At 38.3% G+C, this 18,855-nt stretch overlaps 2 protein-coding genes across 2 annotated transcripts in view; one reads left to right on the top strand and one right to left on the bottom strand.

The window, feature by feature from the left end:
- ART3 (ADP-ribosyltransferase 3) overlaps positions 1-18,855 on the bottom strand; it is a 121,534-nt gene that overhangs the window by 92,913 nt on the left and 9,766 nt on the right. The gene's annotated exons all lie outside the window — the stretch shown is intronic.
- CXCL10 (C-X-C motif chemokine ligand 10) lies at positions 6,472-8,779 on the top strand. The gene is given in 4 exon segments (NM_001008691.1): positions 6,472-6,592; positions 7,112-7,238; positions 7,453-7,542; positions 7,983-8,779. Coding segments are annotated over 4 exon segments (315 nt in total). The 5' UTR covers positions 6,472-6,531; the 3' UTR covers positions 8,020-8,779.

Genomic DNA, 18,855 nt, shown 5'->3' with positions numbered 1-18,855 from the left:
AAAAAAAAAAGGGAAAAAAAGTGTAGTACATTGACCTTCTGGCCATCCACTTTGATAAATTCTGTTCTTTCTAAAACTTAGTAAATTGGGGGGAGCTTTCTATACAGACAGGCTTCTATGCAAAGTTTTATTTCTTCCCTTCGGATTCTTATGGATTGAATTTCTTCCTTTCTTTTTTTATTTTTCAGGCTAGGACTTAATTAAACAAAGAAGAGAAGTCTTGTTTGGTAAATTCACAGTGGACTCTTACTCATCTAAGGGAAGCCAGATTACCTAAATAAGCCCCTTCCTAAGATAAATGCTGAATGATTCCAACCCTCTCTTTCACCAGGAAAGTCAGGCCTATAACTAATGAACACTGCAAACAAACAGATACATCTGATCACACAAATAACTACATCATCCAGAGAGAAAATACTATTTATTGAATCCAGGAAATAAGCTGAAATTCAGCCAGAGAGCTGGCTGTATTTCTGAAATGCTAGCCAGTGAAAAACTCATTTAGACTTGTTAAATAAAATACCTTTTTCATAAGGTGTCATTTTTAAAACAACCTGAAAGGTGGACGAGTTAGGTATTATAAGGCATATTTGAAAATAAGAAAACAAGCACAGATAGGCCTAACAACTTGTTCATAATCACAGAGCAAGTGAGAAACCAAACTACATACAGTCAGCTGTAGATTCCTAGCCCATCTCATCGTCCCATCAAGTGTGAGAAAAGCAAAACCCTGCATGGTCTGAATGAGAAGCTCTTCTCAGGCTTTCCCAAGCAGGATGATGTTTAGAGTCTATCAACCACTTTGCCCTGGCTGTGAATGAGGAGATGGAGGTAACTCCAAAGTATGTAGCCAGTATTACCAAGCACTCTTAGCTAAGAGAATCTTTTTGCAGCTCAGTCAAAACTATGAAAAGCAAAGCTTTGCCCTCCTCTCCCATATTTTTCAAGGTGTTCTGTCCCTCAGCTGAGGGAGATTCCCAGTCTACAGAAAGCACTGAACTCCCTGCTCACTTTTCAGGAAATTTCTTCTAAGCACATTAGTTTCTCGGAAAGCATTTTTTTCCCTGGGTCTGCAACAAGTTTGTTAGGGAAGACTGTTTCTTTTGGCCTGATGCCATAGTCTTAAAGATAAACCAACAGTAAATGAAACTGAAACTAAAGATGGAGTATTTCTGTATTCTTGTTTTCTTTCACAACTGGACTCCAAATCAGTAAATACTAAGAAATGAGTATGTCAAAAAGCCTTACAAAAACTGAAATATAAATTTTTAAAGTTATAATTTAGGTTTTTATTCAAATGATTCATGAAAGATTGGCTGTGGATATAACAAGTAATAGTTGGCTTGCTGCTGTCTCTGAGTTTTTCTGAATTCTTCTCCATATTGATCACACTTACAAGGACAAGAATTCAGGATAAAAAAAACAAACCCTTAATAAAGGTTCTCTCCTGAGCAGATCCCCATTCAAAACAAGAGAAAGATCCTTTGTTTTGATTCTATTTTCACAAGAAACCATTCTGACTACTAATTCAATTTCCCAGGTACTCTGACACTGGGAAAGGGTAACTTGGATATCAGATCCAATCATCTCAGTCACTGGAAGGTCTTCACTATAAATAAACAAATATCTTTTTAATTTGCATCTTAGACCCTTGTCATTTGGTCAGCAGAATTAACTCTTTGAGAACATTACCCCAGATTATTAGAAGAAAAGGAGAGCTTCTGGACCTGTAAAACTGAGGACCGGATCCTACAGAATCCTAAACTGCCATCCCTATGTGACTGTACCAACCTGCCTGACTAGTTGTCTGGCATCTCTCTATGCCATTTTTTGTGACATTTCTCTAACTTCATATGCTTTCCCTTCCCAGCCACTGTCTAAGTACAATTCACACTTTAGGGTTCACCTGAACACTCCTGGTCTTAATGAATACAATCTCCTACGAACGCCCATATCATTTATGTCTATACCACTCATTTGGCACTGATCACATAGTTTCTTTCACTGATACTTACTGTTTCATATTTGTTGGTCTTTCCCATTAGAATGCAAGTCTACAAGGACAGACACTGGCTCCTATCCCTCCTGGCATCCCCTGAGATTAGCTGGTTCTCTACACAAAGTAGCCAAACAATAATGAGAACAAGTACAACTTTTCTTATTTTCCTGTTTAGAACACCATCCATGACCATATGTGTAATATACACTGAAGAGATTTGCATTCATTCATTCACTCAATGCACAATTACAGAAAACCACCAATGGATAACTTAAGGAGTTTTTCAGTAAACCACCCTTTGTATATTAATCCCATAGCCTTAAGAATGAAGATTCTGGCCTATAGCTAGCGAGAATACCTGTATTGATTCTACTTATCTGAATCTGTGCTAATTTCTGGGGTAATTATAGTTTTCTTAGGTTAAACTTGGTTCCTGAAGTAAGAGAAAACGGTAACACCCATGTCCTAACATGGAAATGTGCTAAGTCAATAGAAATTATACTTGAAGATGTTCAATTCTTATTTATGCTGTTTCTTAAAGTCAGGGAAATTTTATACATCTATCTATCCATTAAGTACTCACTAAATACCGTCCATATGACAGGTGATGTTTAGTTGCTGGGGATGAGCTCTAACAGAGTCCCTGCTCTTTGGGGGCTTACGTTCAAGAGTGAAGAAATAGGCATTAAAAAAATAAAAAGTAAATTAAACATATATCAGAAAATGAGAAATGTCAAGAGAATTAAAATATGTTCATGGCTGCTCTAGATTGTTTGGTAAGAGAGATACCATTTAGCTAAAATTCAAATGACCAGAAGGAGCCACCAGTACAAAGAACAGGGGCAAAAGTATTCTAGATAAAGAAAATTGCTAGTATAAAGGCCTCTGTGACTAGAGTATAGTGCATGAGAGGGAACAATGAGAGAATGAGCCTGGAGAAATCAAACACAGTCATATCACAGAGGTCTTAGTAAAGCAGAATACAAAAGTAGATTTAATTCTAAATATAACTAAGTTGTTAGAGGGTCTTAAGCAGATGAGTGACATGACGATTTATGGTTTAAATAGATCACTCTGTTCTACTACCAAATTGAAGAGGAATGAAAGCATATGCCCAGATAAATATTTATATAAAAATGTGCATAGTAGCCATAGTACCATGCAGAAATAAAAAAGAACAAGTTACTCATTCATGCAACTACACAGATGAATCTAAAAACATTATCATGAACAAAAGAAACCTTGCACAAAAGAGTACATAACTGAAATGGTTCTATTTACATGAAGTTCTAGAGAAGGCAAAACCAATCTACAGAAATTGTAGGTTAAAAAAAAAGAAGTTGGTGGAGTTCCTGTCATGGCTCAGTGGGTTAAGGACTGGTGTTACTGCAAGCTGCAGTATAGGTCGCAGATGTGGCTCGGATCTGCTGTTGCGAGCAACACCATAAACAAGGAAACCATAAACAAAATGAAAACGTACCATATGGACTGGGAGAAAATATTTACAATGTGACTGACAAGTGCTTAATTTCCAAAATATACAAACAGCTCATACAACTCAGTATCAAAAAACAACCCAATCAAAAAATGTTTTACAAAGACATACAGATGGCCAAAAAAAATACATGAAAAGTTGCTCAACACTGCTACGTATTAAAGAAATGCAAATCAAAATGCAATGAGTTATCACTTCACGCAGGTCAGAATGGCCATCATCAAAAAGCCAAGCGGCCTGCAGCTACAGCTCCAATTCTATCCCTGGCCCAGGAACTTCCATATGCCACAGGAAAGGGTGTGGAGAAAAGCAAACCCGCCTACACCTTTGGCGGAAACATAAATTGGTACAGCCACTATGGAGAACAGTAGGGAGGTTCTTTAAAAAACTAAAAATAGAGCTACTATATGATCCAGCAATCCCACTCTTGGGCATACAACTGCAAAAAAGCGTAATTCGAAAAGGTACATACAGTCCAATGTTTACTGAAGCAATACTTACAACAGTCAAGACATGGAAGCAATCTAAATGTCCATTGATAGAGGAATGGATAAAGAAGATGTGGTACATATACACAATGGAATACTACTCAGCCAGAAAAAAGAATGAAATAATGCCATTTACAGCAACATGGATACAACTAGAGACTCTTATACTAAGTGAAGTAAGTCAGCCAGAGAAAGCCAGTGATATCTCATATGATATCACTTATATGTGGAACCTAAGATATGATACAAATGAACTTATGTACAGAACAGAAACAGATTCACTGACTTCTATAACTTATGGTTACCAAAGGGGAAAGGTGGGGGAATGACTTGGGGTCTGGCATTTCATACGCACACTGTTGCATATAGTGTGCAATGACAATGTGCTATACAGGGAACCCTACTTGATATTCTGTGTGTGATAACTTATATGCGAGAAGAATCTGAAAAAGAATGGATATGTATTTATCTGTCTTTTTTTTTTTTTTTTTTTTTGTCTTTTTAGGGCCACATCCACAGCATATGGAGGTTCCTGGGCTAGGGGTCTAATCAGAGCTGTAGCTGCTGGCCTACACCAGAGCCACAGCAACATGAGATCTGAGCCGTGTCTGCGACCTACACCACAGCTCATGGCGACACCGGATCCTTAACCCACTGAGCAAGGCCAGGGATCAAACCCACAACCTCATGGTTCCTAGTTGGATTTGTTAACCACTGAGCCACAACGTGAACTCCTTTTTTTTTTTTTTTTTTTTTTGGTCTTTTTTAAAAATTCATTTTAATTTTTTTATATATGATTCACTGTGGTGTACAGCAGAAATTATCACAACTTTGTAAATCGGCTACACTTGAATAAAACTTTAAAAAAATTTATTTCCTCAAAAATCTTTTGTTTTTTGCAATAACTCTATTATAGCTACAAATCCTTTTCTTACTCTATTCCAGGTTTTATCATATACTTTCATTCAGTGACTAACACATAAAACTTGTTTACTAACACAACAGAAATCAGATATCCAAATGAGTAGTGTTCTCCCAAGAAGCCTCCCTAGAAAATTTTCCCTAGAAAGAATTATGTTGGAGGCTATTCACTTATTCTAACAACATTATGAATAATCAGAGAACTTCTAGAATTCCTTGAAATGTGCCAGTTTCATATCCCTGACCCTGTCCAAGAAAACCAAACCTATTACTCTGTAGTATTTAATCAAGTCCTGCAATACCTAGATAAATTACTATTCCTAAAAATTAGCTTTACCTCCAAATGATGAAAAGCTGTTATTACTAAGGAATTACACATAAAAAATTACCTAGCCTCTGAAAGTAATTACCAAAATTTAAAATATATGTTGAAAAGTTCCCATTGTGGCTCAGCAGAAACAAACCCAACTAGTATCCATGAAGACACAGGTTCAATACCTGGCTTTGTTCAGTGGATTAAGGATCTGGCACTGCTGTGAGCGGTGGCTGTGACGTAGGCCAGCAGCTGTAGCTCCGATTCGACCCCTAACCTGAGAACGTCCATATGCCACACCTGTGGCCCCCCAAAAAAGAGTACAAAATATATGATGGGAAAAATAAGCATTATAGTTAATTAGAATCGACAGCAACCTATGTATGACCTAACACAATGATCTAATTTTTAAAATTATTTTTCTGGGGGAGGGGGAGGGAGTGAGATGGACTGGGAGTCTGGGGTTAAGAGATGGAAACTAATTCATTTAGAATGGATAAGCAATGAAATCCTGCTGTATAGCACATGCAACTATATCTAGTTACTTGTGACTGAACATGATGGAGGATAATGTGAGAAAAAGAATGTATATATATGTGTGTGACTGGGTCACTTTGCTGTACAGTAGAAAATTGACAGAACACTGTAAACTATAATGGAAAAAATAAAAATCAATAAAAATAAAACAAAATTATTTTTCCACATACAAAATAAAAATAATTTCCTATCTTTTTCCAGGATTACTGTAGGGATAAAACAAAAATTATACAACATCTCTGAAACTGATAAAAAAGTGAACAAATGTAAGATATTCCTGTCCATGTCTTACTGCTGCAGATTTAAATGGAATAAAACAAATATTAAGGCTTACTCATTTTAAAACTAACTGTATTTAGGACTCTGACTTGAGGATTAGGTTGAAATTTTTATATTGCAGGAAGTGCGAGATGAGAATCCAAGTTTCCCATTAGAAAAAAACTATTTCTACTTGCAATAAAGTCCCGTTTTTCAAGAAACAGTTTATGTTTTAGAAAGCGAAACCTAAATCACTCTAATTGAAAAAAAGGAGGTGGAGGGAAATTCCATAACTCAGAAACCACAATAAATACAAATAATATCTTCAATTCTGCAACACGGGACTTCCCCAAGGAACAGAAAGCAGGTTGTGCAGAGTCAACTATAATGTTATCCAATCAGAGTTAGAGAGGGAAAGTGCCTTTGCAAATAAATACTGCATCCGAGCCACACGTTTTCTGAGACACTCTTCAACTGCTCATTCTGAGCCTACTGCAGAAGAATCTTCAGCTGCAGCACCATGAACCAAAGTGCTGTTCTTATTTTCTGCCTTATTCTTCTGACTCTGAGTGGAACTCAAGGTAAGGAACATCAGGGGATATTTAACTTGTAACATCAGAAATAGGACTGGGTATAAATTCATTAAATACAGAAATGTATTTGCAGAAGTCTTACAGCCTGCCCATAAATGGAAAATGAGCAGAGATTCCTTCTAGTCAGAGTTTATGGTCAGAAAAGCAAGTGGAATAAAGGAGGGAAGGAAGAAGGTGGGAGTGGAGGAGGAATAGGGATAGAGAAATTCGATGGAAGGACGCCAAAAAGGATGAGATAGGTACCTCCTTAGTTAACTTAAATAACTATATGACATGGGCTCAAGGGTATGATCTTATAATCAGCAAGCTGCAATTCCATGCTTTCAGACAATCAACTAATTAATCATACGGAGCTGTGTTTTATAATCTATGAGGCCATTCCTCCACAGATTGACTATGTGATTACCTGGAGGTACAGGTTCTGCTAAGTACTATTCCAGCCATGTTACATGCCTAAAATGAAAACTGCACTAAGCTCCCCTGCTGTACATGTCTCTTTTCCTGCAGGAATACCTCTCTCCAGAACTGTTCGCTGTACCTGCATCAAGATCAGTGACAGACCTGTTAATCCGAGGTCCTTAGAAAAACTTGAAATGATTCCTGCAAGTCAATCTTGCCCACATGTTGAGATCATGTGAGTAAAATCCCACCTAATGATCATCTCCCTAGTTGTAATCATACATTAAATATGTGATGATGATCACAAAAGATCAGTAATTATTCTAAGTATAGCAAAGGGAAATAGCTAAAGTTAAACTTAAATGTCTGACTTTAAAACTGCATATTCCATCTGTTTTACTGTTGTAAAACACTGTTTTAAATATTTTCACTCCTATTTACTTCCATAGTGCCACAATGAAAAAGAATGGGGAGAAAAGATGTCTGAATCCAGAGTCTAAGACCATCAAGAATTTACTGAAAGCAATTAGCAAAGAAAGGTAGGTTTGCTACTGCTTGCAGAAGTATTTCTCTTTAAGAAATGTCAATTTTGGGAAGTTAGAAATATTTGCATTGGGCCTTCCTGGGAATCTTTGGCTTAAAAGAGTGTTACCACCACTGTGCCATTACCTTCATGTGCTTATATACTGAGATGTCATCTTATGTGGTATATCAAGTCACCTGATTCCCTATCTAGAAGTGTCAATAGGTCATTTCAACCTTGAGGCAGAGTTATAACTATCCAAGCAAAGATACCAAATTTCCCACAAGCCTTTCCTGGCCTTTTTTAAAAAGGACCCCTGTAACACACAATGATTGTGTAGCAGGAAATCTCACCACACTTCACCTGAGAACTTGGGATTATCTATGAATTCAGTGTGTTCCAAGCAGAACTCAGACTGAAACCAGAGTCTTTCACACTCTCCCTCTCTTCTTACAGGTCTAAAAGATCTCCTCGAACACAGAGAGAAGCATAATCACGGCACTACTGATAAGGATGGGCCGGAGAGAATCTACCTCTGCCATCATCTCTCTACATACACCATACATCAAGCCCTAACTGTCCATGGATTGCAGTCACCAAGTTAGCTGCTCCCACACTTGCAGGGCAGCAGATGGTTCATCATCCCGAGCTGTTGAGCAGTAACTCTGCCCAGGCACTATACTATAAGCTACACTGAGGTGCTACATTCTTAGTGAATGTGCCAAGTCCTGGCCCTGCTACTGACACTTTCCTCACCTTTCCTATCGTCTGGTTATTAAGGGATCATTCCACTTTGGGACTTAATCGAAGTTCTTAGAATCTCAAATAACCAAGAGGTATTTAAAACAATAATAAAACCTGCTTTTTAAAGAAAGATCTTTACTCCGTGGGCTTCTACTGCTTTCCTTCCAAGGGGCCCATATTCTCTTGGTGATTACATACATAATTCTAAATACACAGGAGAAGCTAGAAATACCTGAAAATGTATATGAAAATAGTATTATTTAGTGAAAGACTATATAAAGTAGGATTCTTAGATGTATATGTTTCTTATAGTTTTCAGTGTTTATGGAATACCTTGTAAAAGTATGTACTACAATGAGATAAATTTTTAAATGTGGATACATGTTCTGCATGTTATGTAAGACAAATACGCTGAGTGGGTGCTCTTCAAAATAAAACTAATGTTCTCTCCTAGAAACATTAAGAAAGACTAACTGTTCAGACAAAAAAGGTAATAAAGTTACTATAAGATGAAGTGTCTGGTGGCTCATTTGACTGGGACATTTATTTCATAAGAAGCTTTGATTGGAGAATCCATATTCTATAGATGAAGTAGGAATGGGCAGATGACAAATGAGTTTGAGAATTACCTTATTCCTTCCAACCACAGTCTCCTGAAAGGCCCATCATACAGGATTCCTCCAGGACTTCTGTGGCATTTCAAAGCTTGGCCTGAGTTTCAGATCCTTACAGCCAGCTTTCTACTAAACATTTCCAACTGGACATCTCGCAGAAACATCAAACTCCAAAATAAACTGATTTCTCTCCCCCTGACAGCTTTTTCTCCTCCTCTATCCCATGTGCTAGTTTAATAGCATCAGCATGCACTCAGTTCCTGAAATCAGGAATCTGGGAGTAATTCTACACTCCTCCTCCCTCACCTCCCATATCCAATTAGCCACTAAGAAGGTATCTGCAATGCATTTAGTTGGCAAATTATTACTATCTAAAACATATAAAGAACTCCTACTAAAGAGAGGATTAAGACGGTGAAATAGAAGGACTGGAGCTCAACTTCTCTTCTAAAAACAACAAAATTCACAACTAAAGGCTGAGCAATCTCCATCCAAATGGACCGGAAACCTTAAAAAAGATACCCTACTCCAGAAGAAAAAGAGGAGGCCACATCAAGAGGTAGGAGGGGCGACTGGGTGATATAAACAACCCCATACCTCGGGGGGGGGGGGGGGGGGGGGGGGGGGAGCTCCACAGACTGAAAACTAACTGGTTCACAGATATCACCTACAGGAGTGAGAGTTCTGAGCCACACACATCAAACCCTCACGTGCGGGGGCCTGGCACTGGGAGAAAGAGCCCCTGGAGCATCTGGCATTGAAGGCCAGTGGGGCTTATGCACAGGAGCTCCGCAGGACTGAGGTAAACGGAGACCCCGTTCTTAAGAGGCACACACAGACTTTCACATGCCCTGGGTCCCAGTGCTGAGCGAGGTCTCCATGGGAATCTGGGTCAAACCTGACTGCAGTTCTTGGAGGACATCCTGGGAAAACAGGGGTGAATGTGGCTTGCTGTGAGGGACAGACATTGAAAGCAAAGCTCTCGGCAATATTCAGCAGCTTGCCTGTCTCTGGAGGTGGCCATTTTGGGAAAGTCTGGCCCCACCGTCAGTCAGGGCTGAGAAGTCCCAGGGCAAACAACAATCCAGATGGGATCGCAGCCCCGCCCCTCAGTAAACAGGCTACCTAAAGACCCCTCAGGCACACAGCTGTCTCTAATCCCATCCAGAGACTAAGACCCACCCACCAGAGGGATTAGAATCAGCTCCACTTACCAGTGGGCAAGCATCAGCCCCCCCAATCAGGAAGCCAACAGCTAGCCCCTACACTGACTTCAGCCACAAGGGGGGCAGACACCAGAAGTAAGAGAGGCTACAACTCTATTATCTGTAAAAAGGCCACCACACCAAAAACCTATAAAAATGAAAAGACAGAACTCTAACTCAGATGAGGGAGAAAGGAAAAACCCCAGAAAATCAGCTAAGCTATGAGGAGATTCTCGGCATCCAGGAAAAAGACTTTAGATTGCTGATGCTAAAGATGATGCATGACATTGGAAATACACTGGAGGCAAAGATGGATAACTTACAGGAAACACTGACCAAAGAGATACAGGATATAAAACTTAAATAAGAAGAGATGAAAAATACAATAACTGAAATAAAAAATTCACTAGAAGCAGCTAACAGCAGAATACAGGAGGCAGAAGAACAAATAAGCGAGGTGGAGGACAGATTAGTGGAAAGTACAGATGCAGAACAGAAAAGAGAAAAAAGATTGAAAACAAATGAAGAGAGCCTCAGAGAACTCTGGGACAATGTGAAACACTGTGAAACATCCGTGTTATAGGGGTACCAGAAGGAGAAGAGAGAAAGAAGGGGACAGAAAAAATATTCCAAGAGATAATAGTCAAAAACTTCCCTCACATGGGAAAGGATCCACTCACTCAAATCCAGAAAGCACAATGAGTACCATATAAAATAAACCCAAGGAGGAATACACTGAGACACATATTAATCAAACTAACTAAAATTAAAGACAAAGAGAAAACCTTGAAAGCAGCTAGGGAAAAGAAACAACTAACATACAAGGAACCCCAATAAGGTTATTGGCAGATTTTTCAGCAGAAACTCTGCAGGTCAGAAGGGAGTGGCATGATATACTTAACGTGATGAAAGGAAAAAACCTCCAACCAAGATTACTCTACTCAGCAAGGCTCTCATTCAGATTTGAAGAAGAAATCAAAACCTTCACAGATAAGCAAAAGTTGAGAGAATTCAGCAACACTAAACTAGCCTTACAACAAATACTAAGGGAACTTATCTAGGCAGAAAAGAAAAGGCCACAACAGGAAACAAAAATTCCACAAATGACAAGGCTCACCAGTAAAGGTATGAAATCATCCATGCACAATTATACCACCAAAATCAGAAATAATGAGAAGAGGTGGATACAAATGCAGGACACTGGAGATGAACTTGCAATTAAGAGACCAACAACTTAAAACAATTTCATATACATATAGACTCTTACATCAAAACTTCAGAATAACTGCAAACCAAAAATCTACAACTGATACACAAACAAGGAATCTCTGGAGAAGAAATATATCTCATAGTAAGTGCATAATCCACCCTGAAGGGGGTCATTTGACATCATTGTTGGAATGTAAGGTCTATAATGTCTTGCTGATCACATCACCTAGAATGGTGTAATGCCTATATTGAAGAATCAATAAGATGTAACAAATTGTGAGGACATATTTATATAGTTACACTATTTTTTAACCAATTTATGCATTTTATACTTTACTTATTTTCACAGGGTGTATTATCTTTGTTATTCTTACCAGTTAAGTTATTCTTTTTATTATGCTATATAAAATATTTAATGGCAAAAAAAAGAACTATTAAAAAGGAAAAAGATCGACAACTAGTTGAAAAACAGGAAACAACTGACTAGGAATTCCACAAAAATAAAAAGGACAAGCCCTCAACATATGACAACATGTCAATTTCATTAGTAATCAGAGATATGTACATTCAAATCCTTAGGGTATACTAACTCACACCACTAGTGTGAATTAGGTAATACCAACTGTCAGGAAGGTAACTTAGAGCAATTAGGAATGCCCCTCTACTTCTGGTGAAAGAAAGAAACAGTTATGACTATCCTGAAAACCAGTTTGGTACCACCTTATACAATTTAACATGTGCACGGTCTATGCCCTAGCAATTCTACAACTCTGTACACACCACAAATAAATTCTTGCATAGGATATATATGAGAGAGTGTTTTAGCAGCATTGTTTAAATATAAAGTCTGGATATAAATCCAAATGTCCATGAAAAGAATGGATAATTAGTGTTATTAAATGAAATATTACACAGTGTGGAAATAAGTGAAGTACAACTATACATATCAACATGGAAGAATTTCAAAAATAATCTTGCAAAAAAGAAGCATGTCACAGAAAAGCACATGCAGCATGATTCCATTTATTATAAACTTTCAAAACATGTAAGGTTAACATTCATTGTACATCAGAGTTTGAACTACATGGGTCTACTTGATATTTTTCAATACTACAGTACTACATTACCTGCAGTTGGTTGAAGCCATAAATGTGGCCACAGATTCAGAGAGTCAACTATCAAGTTATACATGGATTTGTGGCAGAGGAGGGGGTGTCAGAGCCCTAATTCCTACATTGTTCAAGGGTCAATTGTACTTAGCAGTAAACATCTATATGATGAAAACAAAAGACAAAAGAATGAGCTTCATAAATTTCAGGATGGTGATTATTTCAGGAGGTGAAAAGAAAATGCAATCAGGTAAGAGTGCATAAGAGGCTTCCAGACTATAGTAAAGTTCTATTTTTTACCTAGATAGTGGGTACATGAAAATGTCTTCTTTAATCTATACCTGAGAAAGTGAATTCTAATAGAGGAAAGAGCATGTACAGACAGTTGTGAAATAGTACAGTATGTTCAATCTGGAAGAATATAAGTTTAAAGATACAGGTATAGATATTGTGGGAAATGATGTTGGAAAGACAGACAGGAATTAGATCATGAAATTCTTTTTAGTTTAAGTATGCCATCACCAGCATTAAATATTTATAAGCTATATGCATAATTTTGGGTAATTAAAACACACACAAAAATAACGTACAAGATTGCTAGACTATGCCGTAGTAACAAAGCTCTCCAAATATTAAAAACCTAATACAATGAAAGTTTACTTATTGTTCACACCAAGTTCCATACTTTGAGATTGGCAGGGCCCCTATGCTAACTCAGAATATAGTCTCCCTCTATTTCAATCAAGGGTTGCCAGGACAGGAAGAGATGGAAGTGGCATACATCCTCTTAAATGCTATAGTCCGCATGACCTTGTCTAGAACAAGGTACTGCCTTACTTAACTGCCATGAGGAATAGAAACTAGCAAGGGAAAGTGTATTTGTCTCTTCCATATAAATAGAAATAGAATTTTAATGAGTTTTTTTTAAATTATAAGCCAGAAAATAAGGCTCATGCGGAAATCTAGTTCAGGAACAGAAGTCTAGGCAGATATTTTTTAAAAATAAAAGTCTCTGTTTTTAGGGAAGACAGATAAAAGATGAAGAATGTCTTTTCTGAGCAGAAAGCTCTCCATGTTCAATGTAAATAAAATCTGATGTACACAGTGAACATAATGGACATAACTACTGTATTACAGTCATGTTGTAAATCTCAGAGGGAGAATCTCTTTTTCTGGGGAAATACATGGCCCACAGTGATCAATATATTGCAGCCTGATCTGAGAACACTGGCCTCCTACAGGAAAGGGAAAAATGACTGTAATTCTGTCTCTTAATTTTCATTGTCAGACCATACTTGGTTAATTCACTGTCCCATATCTAAGCTTTGGACTAGGGGTTTGGGATGGATGTCTTCTAAAACTAGGTTGTGGTGATGGATGTACAACTATAAATATAATAAAATTCACTGAATTATTAAGAAGTAGACTTAGATAACTGATGAAACTGTTCTCCCTCCATTCAGAGACCAGCTGAGAACCTCAATAGGGCAGTATGAATATAATAAATACTGAATAGGTCACGAAAGCCCATGTGGACCCCTATGTTCTCAAATAAAAGTAGAAATAGCAATCTTTCAGAAATGTTACTAATGAAAACAACCTCCAAGAGTTAATTAAAATGCTATTGCTAGGTGATAGGATTATAAATAATTTTATTTTTTATTTTCCAAGTTTTCCACACAGAACATTTTTCCTGTTTTTAATTAGAAAGAAAAAAATGTAAGCAAATGGAAACCAATTTTCAAAGACATTGAATGTTTGTGTCAGTCAAAAGGCTAGGATTTATGTTCTCAGTGACCTTCATGAAACTAATAACCCCTGAAAAACCCTGAACTGAAAACCGAGTCATATAGATACAAGAACTTCTATCTTCATGCTAGGCTAAAACTTAATGCCCTGTGTTAAAAAGTCACTGAACTATTAGTAAATATATTTCAGGTCACCAGATAAGGTCTTTGTCGTCAGTCTCCCTGCTTATTCTCTCGCCTGATATAGTTTATTCACTATACAACAACCACTGTAATACTTATAAAACATAAGTAAGATTATGGCTCTCCCCTGGTTCCACCCTTTCAAAAGCCCTCCTCCACCACACTTTAAATGAAATCTAAAACGCATCATAATTTGTAACACTCTGCACACCTCCCCCATTCCTACCACTATCCTCCTCCACCTTTCTACTTCAGCCACACTAGCCTATTGTTTCTCAAGTAGAGCAAACGTTATTACTATCACTTCCACAGCTCACTCCATCATGTTATTCCCTATCTCTGCTCAAATACCACCTACTCAAAAAAGGCTTTCCTTACTAATCAATTGAAAATAGCACCATTTCTGAGTTCCCATCGTGGCTCAGTGGAAACGAATCTTGACTAGCATCCATGAGGACGCAGGTTCGATCCCTGGCCTGGCTCAGTGGGTTAAGGATCTGACATTGCTGTGGCTGTGGTGCAGGCCAGCTGCCACAGCTCTGATTTGACCCAGCCTGGAAACTTCCATATGATGTGGGTGTGGCCCTTACAAAAAAAAAAAAAAAAAGGCACCATTTCTATCACTCTCAATGTTGTTACCTTCCTTTATAGCCTTTGTAAATACAGGTGACCCATGGGCAGGGGTTAGGCGCATGTATCTCCCCACCCCGCGAGAACAAAAATCCAAGTATAACTTTTTAGTTGGCCCTCTGGTCCCTCAGTTCCTCTGTACCCACAGTTCCACATCTGCAGATTCAACCAAAGACTGTGTCACACTGCAGTTAATTATTGAAAAAAATCTGCTTAAAAATGTACTCATGTAGTTCAAATCCATGTAGTTCAAGGGTGAACTGTACATATTTATCTGCTTATTCTCTAGCCTCATGAAGTTGTAAGAGAGCAGGGGACGGCACCTAACCTACCACTATATCCGTGGTATCTACAAGAGTACTGGGCACTCAGTCATGCTCAACAGGTACTTGTTGACTGAAGGAATAACGAGTTACTGATACATGCTATAGCTAGGATCCTTTGGAAATCAGTGTTCCTTCTAAGGACTGGACAACTTTCCAAAGACATTAGATAGTTCTTAAACCTCAGGAGAAAGCAAACTTGAAAATAAAAAGAAGCATACCAGTTTCGTTGAATACCAGAGAGGCACAAAAAGAACAATGACTTTCTCCCATTCTAATATCTTTTTTGTGTACTGGAAAACTACCTACTAGGCTATGAGAGGCTCCTACGTGAAAATAGAATTAAGGTTTTAAGCAGGGGCTTGCTTCTATGACTTTCAAAAATAAAAGTGCTTTAAAACCAAGTTTAATATTTTACTAGCAGCAATAGTTGTTAAGAGGAGGGGAAATCCATGTCCCTCTAGGTTTCATTCTGAGAGAGAGTTTTTTCAAAATAAAAAATAACTTGTCTTAGTTTCACTTGGTGATGGAGACAAGCATGTTGTTTACATGTTATGCAATATTTAATCAGGACAGTCTAATCTAATTACAGCCAAAGTAGCATAGCCATCTCATTTCCTAAGCTCAGATGCAAGAGAGAAACTCCCTCAATTAACTCTGGAATGCAAAAAGAGGAGATGGAGTTCCTGCCATCTGGCTCAGTGGTTAACAAATCCAACTAGGAACCATGAGGTTGAGGGTTTGATCCCTGGCCTTGCTCAGCGGGTTAAGGATCCAGCGTTGCCCTGAGCTGTGGTGTAGGTCGCAGATGTGGCTCGGATCCCGCGTTGCTGTGGCTCTGGCATAGGCTGGCAGCTGCAGCTCTGACTGGATCCCTAGCCTGGGAACCTCCATATGCCGCGGGAGCGGCCCAAGAAATGGCAAAAAGACAAAAAAAAAAAAAAAAAAAAAAAAGAGGAGAAAATAAGGCAGCAAAAAAAGTTTAAAATCAATCTGAGCTTAAGGAGAGTTAGAGTCTTTACAATGAATGTCATCATTCCCAGAGCAGAAAATTTGTATCCTGGTATGTGTGGTTTTAGGGCTCAACAATTTACCTAAAACTGTAAGCAAAATGCACAAATGTGCACATATCCATAGCTTTTATCGATTCTCACAGTTCTATAACCTCCAAACAGTTAAAACCATAAGTCTGTCCTAATTCATCGTTCGTCACTACATGCCAATGACACTGGAAATATGAGGCTAGTTTGGGGATGTATTCAAGCTACCTGAGCTGACTCCAAAGATCTAGGTCCTAAAGGAGATTAAACAGTCCTATTTCCAAGGTATTCCTGGAATTTCAAGACTATCTGGACTACTTTATTAACCATAATAACACCTTTTTTTCCCTTTAACGTCTAAAACCACTGAAGCACAAACTTGCTCTGTTGTTAAAAATTAAAGATCTTCAAATTATTATATGAGATGAAAGGGAAAGATTCCTGGAATATTCTCAATTCAATCAAATTCAACTTAATAAATACTGTGGGAGTTCCCGTCGTGGTGCAGTGGTTAATGAATCCGACTAGGAACCATGAGGTTGCGGGTTCCATCCCTGCCCTTGCTCAGTGGGTTAACGATCCGGTGTTGCCATGAGCTGTGGTGTAGGTCGCAGACTCGACTCGGATCCCGAGTTGCTGTGGCTCTGGCATAAGCTGGCAGCTACAGCTCCGATTAGACCCCTAGCCTGGGAACCTCCATATGCCGTGGGAGTGGCCCAAGAAATGGCCAAAAAAATAAATAAATACACACATACATACATACTGTGTACCTACTTATCTTCAAGATCTAATGGAGCTCCCGTCGTGGCACAGCGGAAACGAATCCTCCTAGGAACCATGAAGTTGTAGGTTTGATCCCTGGCGCCGCTCAGTGGGTTAAGGATCCGGTGCTGCCGTGAGCTGTGGTATAGGTCACAGACGTGGCTGGGATCTGGCGTTGCTGTGGCTCTGGCGTAGGCCGGCAGCAACAGCTCCGATTAGACCCCTAGCTTGGGAACCTCCATATGCCGCCAGTGCAGCCCTAAAAGGACAAAAGACAATAATAATAATAATAAAACAACATTCACATCTATGTTCATCAGTGATTTAAAAAAAAATTTAAAAAAAAAGATACAATGGGGAAAACAAAAACAATCAAGACATGGTATCTGACCTTAATATCATTATAACTCAGCTAAGAAAACAAAGCACATATATAAACCAAGTATCACCAGCAACAAAAGGTAGGTAACACCAATATTCAGATACTTTGTATTTTAAGTAACGCTGATCAAAAAAAGAAACCTACTGGAGTTCCCACTGTGTCACAATGGGATTGATGGCTTCTTGGGACTGCTGGGACGTAGGTTCGATCCCCAGTCTGGCACAGTGGGTTAAGTATCTGGTGTGGCCAAAGCCATGACTTAGGTTGCAACTGTGGCTTGGATCTGATCCCTGGCCCAGGAACTTCATATGCTGTAGGGTGGCCAAAAAAAAAAATCTATCATGTTGGAAATGATAAACATCTTACATGTAATTAATAGAAACAGATGTATTAAATTCAAAGGCGCCTGTAAATATCACTATAACACTACAGAGACACAAAGGAGTTAACTATTTTTAAAGATAAAATTAAAGTAGTTCCCTGGTGACCTAGCAGTTAAGGATTCAGCATTGTCACTGCTGTGGCTCAAATATGATCCCTGCCTTGGGAACTTAGGCATGCTGCAGACACAGCCAAAAAAAGGAAAAGATAAAATTAAACAATGTTTATATTCTTGCAATCATGAGAGTGAGATGAACAAAGATGAAAGTAATATTTTGAAATATTACTTTGGAATAAAGGGTAAAATTAAGACTAAACAATGAATGCACCAATCTAAATTGTGTAGGCAGCAAGACCTCTCATCTTATTAATTGTGTTTTATTAAGAAAAGTCCACACAGTAACGAAGTCAACCATGGGGAGGGGCAGAACAATATATAGCCTAGCTAGTGCCACCTTAGAAGTAGTATTTGAGAGGAGTTTGGAAGGCTTCTGCATGATGAAGGAAGGTCCTGTTAAAAGGTAATCTGAGGCATACACATTGAAATTTTTCAAAAGTTTATTTGCGCACACATTAATTCAAATCAAGCAGCACCAAACTAAAGTAGTTAGAAACACTCCACTGACAGGAGCTGGAGAGAATTTTTTTAATAGAGAAGAAGTGGAAGCAAAGCAAGAAAGTTATTTGGCTATAACTTAAGCAGTTGCCTTACTTAGGAAATCCTAGTTAGTTGGTTGTCCTTAAGTTTCATTTTCTGAGATTCAAGTGCACTAACTCTTGTTTAAGTTTTTGGTTTGCCTGCGTGGGCTACCAAGGCACTAGAACTACCTCAATCCAATGGCCTCCTTGTTTAATTACTTTTAACAATTCATTAAAAAAAAATTTCTTTACAGTTATAAAGAATTACACTGGATATATATGCTAACGAATTTAGGCCTTGCAGAATTATATCTCCTAATGACCATCAGTATAAATAAATGAGATGCAGGTGAATCCATG

The sequence above is a fragment of the Sus scrofa genome, chromosome 8, assembly GCF_000003025.6.
Source record: "Sus scrofa isolate TJ Tabasco breed Duroc chromosome 8, Sscrofa11.1, whole genome shotgun sequence".
Classification (NCBI taxonomy): Eukaryota; Metazoa; Chordata; class Mammalia; order Artiodactyla; family Suidae; genus Sus; species Sus scrofa.
The sequence above is the reverse complement of the archived record's forward strand: the minus strand, read 5'-3'. Positions and strand labels throughout refer to the sequence as shown.